Below are 19,522 nucleotides of genomic sequence, written 5' to 3'. Positions count from 1 at the left end.
CGGCCGGCTGGACACGTTTGGCGTCCCCTTCTGTCAGATCAATTAAGCTCAGCTCATGCTCGGCTCGGCTCGGCTCGGCTCGGCTCGGCCCGGCCCGGCCCGGCCCGGCCCCAGCCACGCCACTCCCGTCGCCGTCAGCGCAAGGTGGCATCTTGTGGGGCTAGCTTAACACGAAAGACACACTCCTCACTGCGCCCCACACCGGGCCCAACGAGCGGCCCCCGCTCCCGGCCTCTGCAGACATGCGCGAGCAGGCCACGCCCCCCGGGCTGCGCGGCCGCCGCCTCCTCGGCGCCCGAGGGACTAATCAAGGCTGAGCGGCGGGGGCCGGGGCGGCCTCTTGCCATGAACCTGCACCAGGTGCTGACGGGGGCTGTGAACCCTGGCGACTACTGCTTCTCGGTGGGCAGCTTGCATGATCAGCCCTTCACGGTGAGTCCCCCCACCCCGCAGGGACACGGCGCTGAAAGCGGCTGCGTCAGGCGTGGCGGCCGCAGCCGGCCCCAGTGGAGCGTGGCGGCTCGGCTTCGGTACGGTCGCCGGGCGGTAGCGGCAGTGCCCGCCGCTGTGGGAGCGCTTCCCTGCGGCACGCCTCCCCGGAGCTTGCCTGGGGCCCCGTACAACTTTGCTGAGCGCGGCGGTGAGGGCCGTGCTGCGCCGTGCGGGGCGGCCTCGCTGCCTGGGCAGCGGGGAGAGGCGTGGGCAGGGCCCGGCTGTGCCGTGCCGCTCCGAGGTTCTTGCGAACACGGGAACATGGTGGCTGTGATAAAAGATTACATAAACGCAGCCGGTAGGGGCGGCTGCTGCTGCAGAGGGGAGTTGCAGGGCTCGCTTTCTGCAGGAGAGGTAACTGGTGTCCTGCCTGCGGCTAGCTGAAGGAGAGCTTGAAATACGTGTGTTACTCAGTGTTACGGGTTTAAAACCCATTTCTGAACTCCCTGCTGATAGTTACGTTTAAGAGAGAAGAAGCTCCGCAGTATTTAGTAAGGCTAAAACCTTCAATTAGTGTTTGGTTTTCTCCCTTTCACTCTTGTTTTGTAAACAGACTTCTGTTGTGTTTTTCTCCCCATCCTCCCCTGAAATACACCTTTCCTGCCATCCTTTTTGGTCTGTAGAGGGATGAAATAAGGAACAGTGACTATTTTTTACCTTACCATTTCTGGTCGCCCCTAATTACAGCGTAGTGTGTTTCGAGCTTGTTTGTGGAACGATAGAATGCAGGAGTTAAACTTCTATTTTGCTGTTCCATCTGTTGTACGTTGCTAAAATCAGGTGTCTACCTGCAGCTTCGCTCTGCGGCAGCGGCGCAGTGTCGATGCTGGAAGGTGGGTTACAGTCTGCGTTCACAGCGCAGCACCCTAGAGCTGCTTCCCAAGAGTTAGGCTGCTTCTGCAGCGGCCGTTTAACTACAGCCTCGTTCGGCAATGTGCTTGCTTCCGACAGTGAATTGTATGCATAACTTCGTGTTGGAGAATTTCTTAAACTGCAGCAATTGATTCTTCCGACTTCAGCTATGCAAAACTTTATGATTTTACGTATTCAGAAATCTTAAAGGCCCACCAGTGGTGGGAAACCATTTGTCATGAGAAAAGGAAGTTTGCTTTAATGAAGTGCTAGTAAACTTTAAAGCTATATACTTGTAAGTTTTCTACTTTGATATAATTCTGTTTTGAGGGAAATAGTTTGAGTTACTAATGTCATTGAAGGGCTTTCTGCCTCTTATGGCCTAACTTATTCAAAGTGTTAGGCTCCCCAATGGATAAGAAGAGTAAGAATCTCACTTTGAGGAGAGTGATTGGAGTGCAGTTTTCAGTAACTGTTTCTGTGGTCTCTGTCTTGCAAGATGACATAAATAGACGTAAATAGAGTAACAATATTTCCTATAGACACATTCATCTTCCTTTGTTTTGTCCTTTTTCCCAGGATGGGGATTTAAAACTTCTGACAGGAATATCCTCAACAGCTTTGGATTTGGGTTGGATTTTTTGCCTTTTTTTTTTTCCTTTGTTTTTGTTTGTTTGGTTTTTTTTTGTTGTTTTTGTTGTTGCTGTTACTCATTTTACAGTGCCATATTGAGCTCATGAAATTGCTTAGAGGATTAAGAAATGAAGGTACTAAAGGCAATTTCTGCCTTTTTGGAAAGAAATGGTGGTCTTAACCCTTAGAAAATCCAATAAGAAAAAAGGTCAATTGTTTTCCCATATCTGAAGTCATGAATAAGCATTAATAAGTGTAAATACTGTTGGATGATATGTTACAAATGGAAGAAAAAAAAAAAACCAAACCATGTTTCACGAAACTTCTATGCTTCCATTTTTTGTGGCTGAGAACTCATAGGAGTTGATATTTCAGGGTTATGTACTGTACAGGTGGGGTGAGTTGTCTTTGTGTGACAAGAGAACTTGCTCTTTAATACCTTGTTTTTTTAAGTATTTTTTTTTCTTTTGGCTACAGTATGCTTCAGAATATTATCTGATATGCTGTATTGAATATTTAAGGTGAAAAGTTTTAAATGTTAGATGTTTAAGCTATAATCAACAGATTTTTCTCCTAAACTCAGAAAAATTGGAAGCAAAACTAGTAAAAAATGCATGTACCCACTAAATTGCATGCACTTTTTTGAATACATGCTGTTTTAAGATGGTATTTGAGATACTTGCGCTAGTGGTATGCAGGTTTGTTGTTCTGGCCTTCTTTTTTTAGGATGTGAAGTGTCAAGTGGAGCATGAGCTTCATTGGAGAGAGCACTGATAAAAAGAGTGTTTGACGTGTGTTTTATTTATATATAGAAGAAGGCTCATAAGCATCAAGATATCACAAGAAGCATGCCTGTTTATCTGCTGACAGCAGGTGGTAATAACGTGTGGTACACTGAATGAGAACTCGGCCCTCAGAAATCAGGATTCAGATGTTTGTTAAATCTGTATGCTTCTCCTGAAAGTTAGTTGTTCCATTTACTCTGTGCTTGTCAGCAGTGGAATACATCCTTTACTTTAATTTTGGGTGCTTTTTTCCAGGTCTGAAATATTTGAGTTTAATGGAGGTCATCATGTAGGATACTGCTGTAGTCGTTATTAATGAAGCTGTATTCAAGTTACTGGATAACAAGCACTGTTACCATTTTTGTGATTGCCTGGTTTTGTTCATTTTTGCTTGTTCATTTCTGCTTCTGCAATATTTAATTTATTTCTTTTTTCTGCCCCAAGTGTCAGAAGAGGGGGGGAAAACAAATCACTGTGAGCAACTGCACAAGCACAAGGCCAAAGAGTGGTAATGGAAATCACAAAAGAGCAATGGTTTGCAGGGATAAAAATTTGGGACAGAAAGATAAATTGTATGGTTTATTTGAATTCAGTCAGAATCTTTTCTGGACAGATTTCCTGTCTGTGTGATTATTCTCATCCTGGACTTGAGACATGCTTTGTAAGATTGATGAAGCTATGAGCTCCAAATGCTGAGTTGAAAAGTACTTGTAAAACATGTTTTGGATAATTTGGTCAAGATCACACCAAATTTTCCAAAGGAATTAAGTTGTGATATGAAGATTTCCAGCTTTCTATTTTTTTTTTTTAATGAAAGTGTATTCTGTTTCTCAGTAAAATTGTTAGCTGTCTGTCTAGAAAGCACTTAACATTTTCTTTGTATTTAGAACTCCATGATAACTGTAGTGAACAAAATTAACTGGTCATAAGAGACTCAAGAAGTTACACTGTGTTGTGATTGTCATTTAGAGAAGGGAAGGAAACCTTCTAGCTAACTTTTATTTTTATTTTTTTCCCTCCATATTCCAGTTAACCTATTCTGAACTTAAAAACCTAATTCATTTCTTAACAGCATTTATCTAAAAAAACTAAATCCAAAAAAGCCCTCTTTGCACTTCAATGAAAAGTGGAGTTTCTGTGAGACTTGATTTTACGTGCATGGCCTATGAATTTGCCACTTATAGAGGTACATTAGTTCAAGTACTTTTGATAGATAAGAAAGTTTGGTTGTAGGTCGTTTTTTGTTTTTTTTTTTTTTATTTTGTTGGTTTTTTTCATTTTGTTGTTTTGTCGTCCGTCCGTCCGTCTCCCCCCCCCATGATGGAAGAGTATTTATTTAAATTTAATCTTCGTAATGAAAGATTTTAAAAAATAAGATATTTAAATATAATACTTATATCAAAGCTTACACTAACCTAATAATGGGGGTGGAGGTGAGACCATGCTAAAAAGATTAGTGCAAATTTTTATCTGCACAGGTGAGACTTTTTTTTTGGTGGTGGGTTGGTTGTTTGTTTTTGAACTAGGGTAATTCAGATATGGCTCGTGGTGACTATCTTTTTTGATTTTGACCGTTCTATGCAAAGGAATAAAATACAGATGATACTGCAGTATCACCTGCTTGATAGATTTGTTTGCCTTTAAATTTTATCTTCACTTTTCTTAAGAATGACCTTTGTTGTAAATTGTTCTTAAAAGCGGAAGGAATGAGAAGAAGGGGAAAAATAGGAGAAGTGAGACACAAGGAAGTACTTTTCTCCCACCTGTGCCTATTTTTATTGCATATAACCAGTATTTAGTCATCACAGACTGAGAATGTATTATGTGTATGCGCTCAGTGCAGCAGCAGAAACAGGTACCTTATGTAATTAATAACAATGTTTTTTTTTCTGGTTTTCTAGTATTAAGTTTTTTGTTCCTATGCAATGCTTCTCCTCGGAATAACTTGCTTTGTTTTTGTGTTGTTTGTTTTTTTTTTTTGTGTGTGTGGTGTTTTGTTTGGTTTTGGTTATTTTGTTTTTGTTTTTCAATGGGAAATGACTGTTTTCTAAAGATATGATCATAGTTTAGGCTGGAAGGGACCCTCAAAGGTCATTTAGTCCAACCCCCCTGCAATGAGTAGGGACATCAAATGTTTCTTGATAAAATCTTTTTAGTTGGTCAATTTGGTTGTGAGCTGTGGCATCCTGACCTTTGGGACTTGCTTCATTTCATTTGCAAGGGACATAAGAACCCTTGAAAGCCATCAGCCATAAAAATGGCATTGATGTGGCTTGAGAATTACCTTTGATACAGTAACAAAATCAACTGCAGAACAAAAGAAGCAAACGATTGTGGGTCATTATATTGGAAAGCTTCCAGCATAGCTATAGCAGGGAGAGAGAGCACTCCAAATAAATTCCCGTGGGCTGCTGTGTGGTCCCTTAGTCTGTTTCTGCTAGGAGGTTCTGATTTACCTTGACCTCAGCACAGCATTCTAGGTTGGCTTTTTAGTCTGTATGTTCATCCCATATATGTTTGCATGTACTACTATATATATTACTTTATAAATGCATATGTGCACACACATACTAGTGCATTCACCTGTGGTTAATAGCTGCTAATTTATGGCAGTTGTGCACTTTATGTGAGAGATGTAGGTTAAATGAAATTTGTGCAAGTTGTACAAGATAATGCATCAGTCCTTACATAGCTGTAGCAGAAATTACAGCAAAAACTTTGTATGTCAGTACATAGAAGAAATGTTTAGAGGGTTGATAAAAGCAAAATAGTTTTAGAGGTGCTGTGCTATATAAGAGGTCAAGACCTCTGCTCATTTGGTTTTCTTCTCTTGAGAATAGTGATTTGCCAGTACTGTTCTCTGTTTTTAAGTTGTGTATTTCAGGCTTTCAGTTCAGAAATAAATTAAAATAGTTCATATAAATGTCTGTAGTACTTTGTTAAAACTAACGTTGTTTTAAAGTACTGTTATTGTAAAAATATCTGATAATCTTTGGGAAAGAAGTATTATTTTAGAAATAGGAGCTGAAATCTGGTTAAAATAACAGGTAGAAATTTTGTGGAAACAGTATTGTATGCAAAATCACATTTACTTTCACAGGCCTCATAAATCTTTCACTTCCTAATTTCGTGCTTGTTTTGCTATGTTAGCAGCTAGTGAAATCTGTGTCCATGCAGCTTGAACTAGTTCAATCTTATTTGTCTACCAGAAGAACAAATCATTGTTTAATAAACATTCCAAGAGCATGATAATGTCAACATTACCTGCTTGTCCCCTTGTGCAAAGACAACTTTCTTGTAAATATATTAGGGCATTCTTAAGGTGAAAGACTTTTATGGCTTGCTAAAATCAGACTTGGAGGCTCTGCTTGCTTTAAAAAGGCATTGAGGTTTTATTAATTATTTCTTTTAATTACTATTATTTAGGAATTCTTTCCTAGTTGAAGTGTATGGCAGCATTTTGCGTCCCCCTTCCCATAACTCCCAAGGGCTGGGTAGCGTAGACCCAAGTATGGATACAAGAAATGCTTATATTCTGAAATTGCTCCTTGCCCTACATGTTATAGAACACTTGAATTACCTTTTGGCTTAATTTCCATGGCTTCTGTCAAAATGAAAATGAGTGACATATGACCAATTGTGGACAAGTCATGCAGTGAAAAGATAAAGTTGACCAACAGGCAGAATTGATTTTTGTTGTATCTAAGAGATGTTAGAATCTAGAAAGTATCCTTTTTTCCTGAGTACTGACTTCCATTGTACTATGCTAAAATACCACGTGATTTTCTGAGGTGGAAAAAACTAAATTTTTAGCTAGTCCAGTAGTTAGTTTTGTGCTCTTGTCTTTGAGAAATACTTTTATAGAACACAGTTGCTTAGAAATCTCATTCAGAACTGGAGTCTGGGTTCCAGAGAGAGCATATGAAAATGTGACTTTGCTACACAGAGACAGTCTAATGGATGAGTTGCAGGGGGACAGCAGAGAACCAAAGCAGGCCTTAGGAAAAGGGGAACTCTCAAGCTTCCCTCCTGAAATGTCTGGTCAGTGGGAGGTGTAATGGGATTGGGATGGTAGGCAACAGTAGAAAAGGGAGCTTTTTGCAGTTTCATATATGCCAGACGGCCTAGTTACTTTCTATTCAGAAACTTCTGTTCTTTGAAATACACAGCTTCCTTCCCCTCTGCATCCCTTGCTGTTTGTCTTTGAAATTGTAATTCTCCTGCAGGCAAACATTGGCTAAACCTCAAAAATAACCTCCAAGTCGTCATCCTTCTGCTTGCCTGTAGTTATATTTGGAAGCTCTTTGAGAATGCCTTCCCCCCCCGCCCCCCCAATCTCCCCTTTCTTCCCCTTTTTAGCTCTTTGGGGATGGATCATCTCTGCAGTTTTAAGTGCTAGTCAGTGGTTTTGTAGCTTACTGAGGATTGGGAAATCAGTGTGACCAAGGGTGACTCTTTTTTTTTTTTTTTTCAGGAAATGTTGAGAATTACCAGAATGAGAGGATGGAAAGACTATATTTTTCTTCCAGGAATAAGATTTTATAAGGGCACTGTTTCTGTTGTCACTCTAGTCTGGATTCTCACAAGTCTGTTTATAATTGTTAGAACTGAGAGCTGCTAGGATGAGAAGATATTCCCCAACTTCAGAAAGTTTATCCCCAATTCGCGAGTCTTCTTTTTTAAACACACAATATATGAAGTTGAGCAAGAAATAAGTATTAAAAGTAAAATAATAGCCATGTTTAAGCATAACAAAAGGAAGGAGGAGCTATATAGCTCTTGAACAAGAGTTATATTCATAAAGGGACATTTTTAGGAAACAGCAGATCTAGAATGTTTGCATACCTCTGAGCTACTGCTGTCCAGCATAGCCTGGGTTAGCAGGAGACAGCCTTCTGATATACCAGTTTCTAGAGACTTCAATGTGTAGTGTTTGATTATTACTTTAGAGTTCTTCCAGTGCAAAATGCCAAGTGTTCTCAGGACATTTTATGTGTTGAAGTCGGTTGAGCTCTTGATCACATTGAAATTGTTAATTTTTGAATTTCAGGATCACTGCTGCCAGTGTGTATTACTTTATATGCTAGTTCTTGCTCACTGTGGTGGAAATATTTGTAGTGTTGTGATGCTATGTGCTCTCAGGCTTGCCTGTGAATTGAGAAGTGGAGAGAACCTGATGGGAGAAATTGAGTAAGTCTAAAGATCTGATGAGGCCTACAGGGCCTCTGCAGAAGAACAGGTAGGCTTCCTACAGTCTTTGACACTTCAGTCTTTTAAAGACATTTTTAGTAAAGCAAAGTTACCTCTTTAAAGTGAAGTACTTTCTATTTTATTCTTTTTTTCTTCCTTCTTTTTTTACTTGAAACTGCCTCCGTGTGGAACACTGACTTCCACAAGATGGCTGTGGGAAAAATTATACATATGATACTTCTGAATAATCTTTGTCTGGTGGACTGTGAACTTAATCAGTGAGTCACCAGTTAAGATGGTTTTTAACTAAAGAAAAAAATGTTCTGTGAAGAACAGGTCCAGAGTTCATGTTATTGTGATACTAAAATAGTCACTTCAACACTTGAACAAAAACTACTCAATCTCCTCTTTTCAAATTAGTTTGAAATTAGACTGCTTTGGAACCTGCAATTAAGATGCTGTTCTTTTGACAGAAGCAATTACACTGCTTGAACCACTTCTTGAAGCTGAAGGGGGGACAGAATAGGAAGGGGCTCAAAAACCTGAGCAGTAATAAATGGTCATTAATAAATTGATGGTTATATTCAGTCTGCAAAGGCATTAGAGACAGCATTTCCAATTATCAGGTTATTTTAAGGACAGCTGGTGGTCTGCTGGTTGGAAAGCAGTAACTGAATATTGGCTGGGAATAGTAGTCAGAGTATTCCGAGTAAGACTGTTTTGTGAAATGTCTCTGAACCTTTTTGTGGGGAAAATTGTCTTTGGACCAAAATCTCCATAGTTTTTATTGAATTTATTTTAAGGTATGTAATGGTATGATAGTCTAGGTCAGTCTTGGTGAAAATACTCTTACACATGAAAGCATGATCATCAGATTTCAGTTCTGCAAATCTAGCATTCCATTTTACTGCCTTTTTTTCAAGTCAAAAGTGTTTTTATTTACTATACTAGAAATGGTAGGGTTAGCTGTAAGGCAGAATCATTTGTGTCAGTAAACAGAAGTCTTCCGTCTGCAGTTTTTGTGAGACTGTTCTGCTCTTGAATCTCTTGGCCAACTAAAATGGCATTTTTGACCCTTTTATCTTTCTCTAACTGTGGGATATGTGGGCTATACCTTTTCATACTTCACCAATAAGCTGACAGTAGCTAAAGTTTTACTTAATTCTTGTTTTTCTTTTTTTTAGGCATACGCATCAGGATGTGATATTGTGGTACTGGGGACTGACTTTGAAAGATTACAGATAATCCCTGGTGCAAAACATGGAAACATACAGGTGGGATGTGTGGACTGTTCAATGCAACAGGGGAAGGTACGTAGAGCAGTGTTTCTAATAATGTTCTGGCAATGTCATGTTAAGCACCTTCTCAAGAGTGTAGATGCTTGCAAGTTAAGGCAAATACACAGGAGTGAATAGTGAAATGCTGATTGCTTCATGTCTTTTCGGTAAGCAGCACAGTGCATGTGAAATAGTAAGCATGGATAATAAGATTGTAGAAGGTATGTAGGGCTGTACAGGAAGATAGAGATGTGCACAGGGCTGCAAAGAGGAGATTCCAAGGATTTGGCTAAAAGATGAATAAGGTGGAAGCAAAAGTAATTTTTTCACTAGAGCTTCATGCTACGGGGTGTATCATTGATGTGCTTTGACATGTTAGTGCCTGGCAGTAGAGAGTGCTTCCACAAAAATCACTTTTAGATCATCTAGAAAACTGACATCCTTTTCAAGCAATTATAAAGGCTCTAAAATTGCTCTTTGACAGGGTTTTGCTTCCTTGATTTCTCAGCTTTTCTTTTTCTTACATAGGAAAACAACCAGAAATGTTGTATTTTAGACCCTCTTAGCGTTCAAGTCCTTTTTGCAGAGATCTTTCATAATAATTCTGTCACAGTAGCAAATATATAACCAGGTAGCTCTGTCCATTAGGATGTTACAGTGTGATTAAGCTATTCAATTCAGTAGAAACTGTGTCTGGGTAGGTAAGAGGTTTTTTTTAACTTTGTTGCTTTCTTGAAGCTTGTGCTAGTGAGGAGATCATGTGAGCCTTCTTCACATCAGTACAAGCTTTATGAGTTGAGAGCTGTGGTTAGATTTTGGTGTCCATCTTGAGACAGGACCTCTGCATGAAAGCTAGTTCATGGTTACATGGGAAGTCTGTGATGATGATCCTCAGCCACTCTATGTTCCTGTGTTTTAATGTTTCAGTGGTGAACTCTTGCAGTGATAGTGAAGAACATAAATGAAAATGAGGAAATGTTCTCGTCTGTGTTTCTGGTACCTCTTAGCCATAAAGACTGCATGTCTTGCTCCATTGGCAGCTGTTAAGTGGAAAGTGTTTTTTTTTAATTCACTGGCTGTATAATAACAGATGGTTACATGAACATGCAGATCATGTTAATATTTTAAAAATTTTCTGCAAATTTGCGAGGTCATCTTGACTGCATAATGCCGGATCTGTATGTATTTAAATAACAAACTGTCCTTGAGCTGTAAACACATGGGAATACATCAAACTACCAAGCTTACTGAACTTCAGTTTTTTTTCAGTTTCTTAATTAGACCTGTGGGGTCAGTTTGATTCTGCAAGTTGCTTGCTGTTAGCAATTAAACTAGATGTATTTGCAGAGTGATGAAAATAGTAAGTAGTGAATGTCTAGGAATCTGCTTCTTGACTGGACCAAGAAATACATTTCTAGTTCACTGCTGCAAGGGTGGAATTTTTTCTTGCAGCTGCTTCATCTATATTTACACAGATTTCTCTGTAGTTTATATTCAGATTATTCTTTGTTCAAAATCTACAGGAAGAAGCAAAATAAGATACAAATATTGCATCTTATTTAGGTTGCAATTTTGAATCTCTCTGGAAAGCGTCCAGTTACAGTTTCTAGTTTATGAATTATGTACCCTTTTAATTTTTACCTTTATGGAGAGCTGCTATCAAGCATTTTCTCCATGACAGCTGGCCTTACTCTCTTTGAATGATCTTCATCATTCTTCCTTTGGTTGACAGAATTGTAATGAGTCATTTTCTAGTTATGAAAGTAAGGCATTTTAATTTCTCTTCATTCTTGACCACTGAATATAATTTCAGGTTATTGGGAAGCTAGTGCTTTGTGAAGCTACTTTGAAGTAACAGCTGCTTAGAAGTTCATGTATGACCCATCTCTCCCCTGTCTTTGAAGGGTGGAGGACAAATGGTGCCATCTTTTCTCTTACCAGTCTGTTTTTCGAGATAAACTTAATTATCTGTCTCCAAAAAGGAGATGGGTGGGTGGGGGGAATGGATGAAAACTTTTAATCATCCCAAGAATGCATGTATGAATATATTTATATTTACATGTGTTTATATGTGTATGCATATGAACTTTTTTAAAAGCATCCCATAGGTTTGCAAGGACTAGTTTCACAAACTGGTCAATTTAATCTTAGGCCACTGAATTCAGTCTCTTGCTTCTGGTTTTAGGCAGCTTGGTAATGAAAACTTCTTTGTAGGTGGGTATAGTACTTGATCTCCTCCCAGAGAGTGTAAGCTACAAGCCTCTTTGTGCTTCCTCTAGTGAACATAAGAATGAAGGTCAGAACTTTTAATCATAACCTGACAAAACTTTCATTGTTTTCATGGTTTGGCTTGTAGAAATAGCTAAGGGGTGCAAGAATGTGGTCCTTCAGATAATCTGAAATGTTTAATAAAAGTTGATTGTATTTGACTGGTGACATCAGTGTTACTATGTATATAAAGTGTTTTCTTTATGGAACAAACTATTTTACTAATGTCGAAGGAAAATGTAGGTACTAATTAAAAATTTCATGCTAATAGGATACCTGTATAAAGTTGGTAGGTAAAACCAGTAAGCTTGCTAAATAATACATTTTTAAATAGAGACTTGGTTGGTTTTTTGTTGTGTTTTTTTTTTCAGAAATACTAATTATTTTGAATATGAAAGCTCAGCTTTCAATCCAGGGTTTAAAATTTCATTAACTATTCTACAGGGGATTTTTTTTGTTCTGTGTTTCTGGGTTTTTGCTTGTTTTTCTTTGGGTTTTCTTTCTGTTCTGTGTGTTTTGTTGTAGTTGGTGGGGTTTTGTTGTTTGGTTTTTTAGTAGACAGTCTGTAGTCCTTTTCTAAGGAACTGTGATTGATTTTTCCACTGTTCAATAGTGAGTAATAACGTAACTTACTATGAGTTACAGATATTTCGATGAATGAAAAATTTTGAGGGTTTCTGTGCTATGCTGGGGCCTAGTGGGGAAAAACAGTAAGTGTATCAAGAAATTATTTGCATTATACTAAAGCTTTATGAAATAAGAACCTGAAGCTGCTAGTTAAATTCCTGATTTGGACAGAGTGGTGAGGGTGGGCAATGTTATTGACCCTAGGACTCGTACAGTGGTGCAAGAATTGGTCATCAAATATTTTGGGTTGAAATGGACCTTTAAAGATGATCTAGTCCCACTCTGCTATAAATCATGTTGCTTAAAGCCCCATTCAACGCAATCCCAAACACTGCCGGGACTGGGGCAGCTACAGTGTCACTGGGCAACCTGCTGCAGGTAGTTTGGCAATTTCTTCAACACACAAATTTGCATTATTCTTTTTGGCAGCATGCTGCTCAATGAGGGCAGGCTTGAGTAACTGTATCATTGTGGAAGCCTGTGGAAACATTCAGAGGGTAGCTGATGCTCTGGATACCACTTGTTTAGCGCTTTGGCAGGCTAATGTTAGTTTGTGTTAAAAACCCACTTAACAATAAAAACTGAAGAACTCTCCATGCTTGGAAGAAAGTAAAAATCTAATCAATATGAGTTTACGTAAACTCCTTGCTCTTGGGATGTGGCATAGAATTATCAGAAAAATGAGGTAGTTAAAGAGAATTAGAGAGGGCAAGTATTAGTCTGAGATGTAAAGTAAAAGTTTCTTCAGGCATTTTGCAATTATGACAGTTATTCTTGGCATTTTTGGGTCATGCTGGTGTTTAGGTTGTTACTGTGATAGAAATTTATTTAACTATAATTTTAATGCAGAGGATTTCTCTTGAAGCTACAGATCTATGGATTTTAGGATACTCTGTATGGATCTGTACATTTATACAGATCATGTACATCTGTAGTTAATGGATCCATAAATAATAACTTAGGTATGACAGTATTGTGGTCTTTAAGATTCACTTGGACTGTTTTGACCTTTCTTTCAAGCTTGCTTTTTATACAGATATCTTAAGATAAAATACTCTTAATTTTCTCTTAATGCAGCTTTTCGGTGACTGATACCACTGGTGGAATAAGACTTTGAAATACCAATTAAAGCTGACCATGCTGCAACTTTTTTTGAAGTATTTTGGTTGGCATTCAGTAGTTCTCCTGCTTTTCAGTGTTCTGCAGCTTTCTGCATTGGGTGCTTAGCTTGCATAGCTTGAGTCTTTTGAATGAACTTTTTATAATGTAGCATGTTCTCAGGCCAGGGAACAAAAGTACCCTAAATCAATGTTGATTCCATTTTTGAGAATGTGAACTTTGCAGACTCCTTTGATTGTTTACTTAATTAAATGTAGAAATAACATTGATAGTAGATCTAACTGAAAAAGTAAAAAAAATAAATGCTCATATTTACTCTCAGTAGTCCATCAGAACTAAAGTGTAAATAAAGAATTGTATTTTTATCACCAATACAAGGGAGTGTGGATGTGAGCTTCAGATATATTTAAAAGGAGGGTTAAGAGTAGAATCAACAATTTGCAGTACATTCTTGTTTGTTCTATGGTTTATTTTTTCTCTGTTTGTATATATACATATAAATATGAATCTGTTTTAGATTGCTGCTTCTTATGGAGAAGTGATTTGTATCTTTGAGCCAGTTAGCCTGGTGAAGCAGAACAGTGGTCATCGTAATGTAAGTAACTCATCACTTATTAATTAATTTACTTAGTTATGAAGCCTTATTTTTTTCTGGTTTACTTTAAAGCTGAAGATTCGTTTGATGTCTTGTAATGCTAGAATAAAATTGAAAGGTAAGGTGGCCCTTGGAAAGTAAAAATTATAGGAGAGAGACAGAGACATGTTATTTGAAATGTTCTTTAAAGAAATAGATTTTTCTGTAATGCTTGATACTACTGCAGATTTATCTAATCCTATAATTCATAACTGAAATATTCCAGAGCCTAAAAAGATGGGCACTTTTTGAACCATCCTGTGTAGCCTGATGTGTTTTACAGTCCTTATTTTAACTTTGGTTTATGAAACTGCATGATTTTAATCAAATCTGTAACAGTTTCAAAAATTCTATGGTTTTTTTTTTTAGAATATATGACCAAATGCTTGCTTATACTTCAGTATTATAGTAGTGAGTGAGAATAGTGTTTTTTCTCTTGATTGTATGGCTTAGTTTCAGTGACAGTAGTTTAGTAAATTAGTGGCCAGAATCTTGATTTCTGGCTAATAGTTTGATTTAAAGCAAATTCTTCAACCATGCTGCTTACAGGGAAAGGATTACTCTTAATAATTAGAAGTGTTGGAGTCTAATTAAAGTCAGTTTGATGATAGGAGAGCTTTGATAGTTGACCCCTTCCCATGTTTGGTGTCTCCTTTTGTACTAATAAATTGTTTATGGAGGCTTATAGTAGATTCCCTTCTCTATAGTAACTATAGCTCAGTCATATGGTTCCTGGTGTACCTGTAAACCAGTGGTATTTTGTATATTAATTAAAAAGGTGGTATTGAATAGATGTAATAATTTGTACCACTGGAAAGCAGTGGAATAAAATAATGGTTGAATGTGACAACCTATGCTCATATGAAATTTTCAGGAGTACTATTCTCTCTTTTTATCATTGGCGCCACTGCATCCACACTGAATGTTTTTCTCTACTGGTAAACTACACTTATCTTTGAACTTTGATGTTAGTGTAGTAACTGTAAGCAGTAGGGGAAGCACTCTCCACCCATTATTTGCTTTTAAATATTTATAATTGAAGAAGTACTCTTTTACTTCATTCTCACAGTTAACCTCTATGCAGTAATTTCCAACAGATTTAGACTGTTGTAAAGTTGTCTGTGTCTTCCAGTTACTAGAATGTCCAGGATCTTATCTGAAGGTAGTTATTACTGTTGTTATATTTTAACTTTTACATCTCTTGGTTTGATATTTTTGGAGTGGGGGACGATTACTTTAAAAATGTCTGCATTTGTGAATTAAGAAAAAAAAAACATTTTGGCTCTTCTTATTATTTCCAGTAATGATTTCAGTTTCTCTTATAATTCAAGGCATCAAATCTTTGCAATCTATTATGAAAACAGACCAGATAAATATTTTGTGAATTTAATCCTCAGCTTGTTCCAGTGAATGAAGGAATGATGCAAAATCTGTAAATAGTAGACTGTCCTGTTGTATATTGAAAAAGAAGGGGGGAGGGAAGTATCATATGTTATCTTGACCTTACCGAAATCCTTTAATTCGACAATACTGCTGGTATCAAACATCAAGTGTATTTAGTGTACTTAATTTTTGATCATTTCTTTTTTAAAAAAGAAAAACACAACAGATTTCCTCTTAAAAATCTCAGATTCTGGTGATGATTTTACATACTGATTTTTTTTTTTAGCTATATTTTTCAAATAAGAAGTTAGAAACTTCTATTTTTATGGTCAGATTAATGGAAAGCTGCTTCATTTAGAAATCAGAAGTAATCAATTTTTATTAGATAATCAGTAATTTATTTTAAACACATCCTTCCTAAAAATTGGAGGATGCAGTGGAGATGTACTATTATAAAAAGGGAAGGGAAGAAAGTGTTTTCATATTAATGTTTGTGAATGCTTAACATTTCAGACGTTACATTATCAGTGGCAGAAGAATGCTCAAATCTTACTGGAAGCCGTAGCACATAATCTAACATGGGATCCTACAGGTGAGAATTGAATAAAAGAAATATGTACTTGATATAGCAACTAATTTTTTATTTAAATTTCACTGTCTTTTGGGTACAAGTAAAGATTGGTGTTCTCTATAATTCTAAGACAAAACAAAATAATTGAGTGAAATCTACCTTTTGTTTTTTGTTACAGGAAAGCCAAAGTATTAAGTGCTTCTGTAAGGTCTTGATTATCCTAATCTCATCAGTACCTAGTGTTTAAAAACGTGGTTTAAGTAGTGAAGTATTTTTTGTGAAAGAGTGATGTCTACAATAGTTCTAGGTGTTTCATATAGAGAATAGCTACTTTGAAAATTTATTTAATTTTCACATTTTGAACTGTAGGTGCTCAAATCAAAATGTCTTACATGAGGATATCTTCTTACAAGGTTGAACCAATCTATACTGGTTAGAGGAATGTGTAAAAGGCACACTGCTATTACAGTAACTTTACTATACAAAAGTTACTAATATCTGGTGTGTTTTGTTCTGCAGTTTCAGCTTTGAAAGACTGCTTGTTTTCCTCTTCCTTCATGGAAATCTGTATTTTCCTACTTATCTTGTAGTTACATTGTTAAAAACATTTCATTTAGGTACTCGCCTTTTAACTGGTTCCAGCTGTCTTCAGCTTTGGTCCAATGTTCCTTTGGAAAACCCTTCTGACAATGACAATACTGAAAGAACAGATACTGGACTTGGTGAATGGAGGTGTATCTGGCAGTGCAAGTAAGCAACTTCTTTAAAGACATGTAATTCCTTTTTTCTTGCTGATTTTTGCCTTTCAAATGAAATATTTAATGTTGTTCGGTTGAATCCCTTTGTATACTGTTACTTAATAGATATTATAGTGATAAACTTGAATCATATTGCTCTTGAATACATAACATTTCTTTCCTTTCAACTAGTTTTGTGGATAATTTATGTTCTTAGGCAGTTCTTCAGTTACACTGAAACACTAGTAAAATACTGAGGGAAGGCTGCTATTGTCCCCATAGGCTTTGTTTCATGTACAAGATGTAAAGCGAAAGCTGCATATTGCAAAATTATTATGCTTGCAGGACTGATTAAAAGAACCTTCCTTCTATGTCCAGTGTAATGCACCTTTCTTTCTCACGTATCTCTCCCCTTACATATATATTTTACTTTTTCTGTGTTTATTCTGCGTATTTGGAACTGTCATGCAAAGATGGATGCATTTTGCTTTACTGCACTTTTGAATGCTCTTTTTGTATGCATGTTGATTTTAATCTTTGTGTCTCTGTATTGGTATATTCCGAAGAGTTTTAATTTAGTACTTTATAAGAATTTAAATCACTGTCCTTCCTGCCATAGGAAGACTTTCCTAATACATCAGATGCACTCTTCTTCACATCACTGTTCTTTATGGCAGTCTCCTGAAGAAATCTCCCAATGTGACTGGCTGGGGGGCAATCCTTACTTGAAATTATTCTTTATGAAGCACTTAGCATTGGTCATGCAGTTCTCTGGATGTACCTAAAAAAAAATCAAGCAAAAAAAAAACCAAAATAGCAAACCCCAAAACCAACACCACACTCCACCCCTCCCACCCCCCCAAAAAAAACTAACCAAAGCAAAACCACTGAAGCCAGAGCATCTTTTTGTAATCCTTTGGTTGTTGCTTTTTCTGTGTACGTTAACATTTACATAGGATGTGTTTTAAATCCCAAGATCATCCAGATGACAGCTGAAAAGATCTCCTTTGAGTACAGTGAACTTTCTAACTAAAAGAAGTTGAAGACTTACTCAGTTTATTGAGTCTCCTTTGGACTGTCATCTCTCAGCCTAATAGAGGAGGAGTCAGCCTGTAGATAGAATGCAGTGAGAATCTGGGACTGTGATAACAGTGGTCAGGATCATACAGATACTGCTTTCCTCTGTCCCTTCAGTAATATGTTTTGCATCTGTATCATAAACCTTACAGAAGGCTTCATAGCTCTCTACCTGGTTCCATCTCTTAAGCTCTTTTATGGAGGAAAGAAGACTGAGTGTTTTATACTTTGAATTAGTAGTTCTTGTAAAGGGTCAACAGCACTTGCTTTGTCTGTTTATGTCTGTATGTCTGTATGTCTTCTGGCACTTTTAGTTCAGTTACATTTAGAACGGGTTTTTCTTAAGGAAAGAGTTTCCAGGGTTGTGATTTTGCAGTACTAGCCTTTGCCAGAGTAACTTGTGATGTCTGAAGGAGGCATTCCCAAATGTCTTCACATTGGCTTTATTAGGAGGATCTTACTTAAAGATAGCTGGAAATTTAGTTTGTTGCATAGCTTTTGTAATTGACTTCCTGCTGTTACAGCACGCGCTAATTACATCATGCTCTTTAATGACCCAATGGCTTAATTCTTCCTGAAAGTTAGGCCTTACATGATACATGTTTAATGAATTCAGGATGAAAATGTACACTTCATTTGTCTTGTGCAGTTAAATTCTTGTGTGTTCTTGCTGCCATTAATGAGCTTGTCAATCAAGCAATAGCTCAATGATTCAAAACCTGTAGAAGGATATGATTTATTACACTTCCAAGGAAAGTAAAACAACAAAAATGAACCACATACTTAGCTAAAATTATTTTGATGTGGCATCTTTTACCAGTGTGACCCTTTATGTAAAAATTACTTTCAGATACTTCTAACTACATTATTATTTTTACCCCTTTTTGTTTTCTTGAGTTAGAATTGTAGAAAGTATAAGAAACTGAGGTATTTTTCAAATGAGTTGGAGGATAATATGGGACACCAGAAGTCACTTTGAAATCCAGACAATTGTGAAGTGGAAGTAGAGAGCATTTTTGTGCACAGTGTAACCTGTTAGCAGCTATTTTTTCTGTTAAGATATTTTGGAGTATGGGATATTGTGATGTCTTTAGCTACAGCTTTCTTGTTTTCACTTTTTTCTTGTGACCACAGCCATATGTTGCGCAAAGGTTTACCTTCTAGTCCTTCTGGAATTTGTTAACGGACACTTGCGAATAAGAATTAAAACACTTTCATGAGTTCAAGTGGGGAAAACTGTTTAGAGTTCTGAAAAAGTTCTTAAAACTTATTTTCTATTTTAATTCTTTATTTCATAGAACTGCTTCTCAAGTTTGTTTAATCAAATTCTCACCGGATGGGGAGTTTTTTGCTACTGCTGGAAAGGTAAGCATTTTCTTCTAATTATTTTGTACTAATTCAGGTAAGTTATTAAAGCAAACAGACAAAAACACTTTTTGCTTTGTTTTTTTAATCTTTTTAATGAATTTATGTATATATATATATATTCTTTTTTTTTTTTCAGTATTTCCAGTAATCCCTCTATGCATCTTTAAATTTTGTTAAAAAAGAATCCGTGAGAAAGGTAGTTCAGGGGGCCGTGACCCAATGAATATTCAATGCTGATTAAAAATTACTATTTTAAAGCAGTTAGTACCAAATTATAAGACATCAGAAAGGGAAGAGTTTTGTGAAGGGGGGAGATCAGTGGATGAGCTCACTGCTGGATATATTTCTAGGGAGGAAATATATTTGGTATTTCACTATTATGAGATTGTTAATCAAAATTAGTTCTTTACTGTGTGTAAGTACATCTGTGTGCCTGTTTGTGTACATAGAAGAGAATTCACATTTCTCTTCATAGGTGTATTTGTGGCCAATGTTATGGATTAGTTTTA

The 19,522-nt window shown here is 37.1% G+C and overlaps 1 protein-coding gene across 1 annotated transcript in view; it reads left to right on the top strand.

Moving 5' to 3' along the window:
* Positions 1-258: 258 nt before the first annotated feature.
* DMXL1 (Dmx like 1) overlaps positions 259-19,522 on the top strand; it is a 75,327-nt gene continuing 56,063 nt past the window's right edge. The window contains exons 1-6 of the mRNA XM_057416677.1: positions 259-432; positions 9,137-9,262; positions 13,761-13,838; positions 15,774-15,852; positions 16,449-16,581; positions 18,944-19,010. Coding sequence (XP_057272660.1) covers positions 346-432; positions 9,137-9,262; positions 13,761-13,838; positions 15,774-15,852; positions 16,449-16,581; positions 18,944-19,010 — 570 coding nt within the window. The 5' untranslated portion in view covers positions 259-345. The remainder of the gene's footprint in view (positions 433-9,136; positions 9,263-13,760; positions 13,839-15,773; positions 15,853-16,448; positions 16,582-18,943; positions 19,011-19,522) is intronic.

Source organism: Pezoporus wallicus, unplaced genomic scaffold, assembly GCF_028554395.1.
Source record: "Pezoporus wallicus isolate ANWC-B61680 ecotype Strahan unplaced genomic scaffold, APGP_CSIRO_Pwel_v1 contig_3019, whole genome shotgun sequence".
NCBI lineage: Eukaryota > Metazoa > Chordata > Aves > Psittaciformes > Psittacidae > Pezoporus > Pezoporus wallicus.
This window is presented reverse-complemented; position numbering and strand designations above follow the sequence as displayed.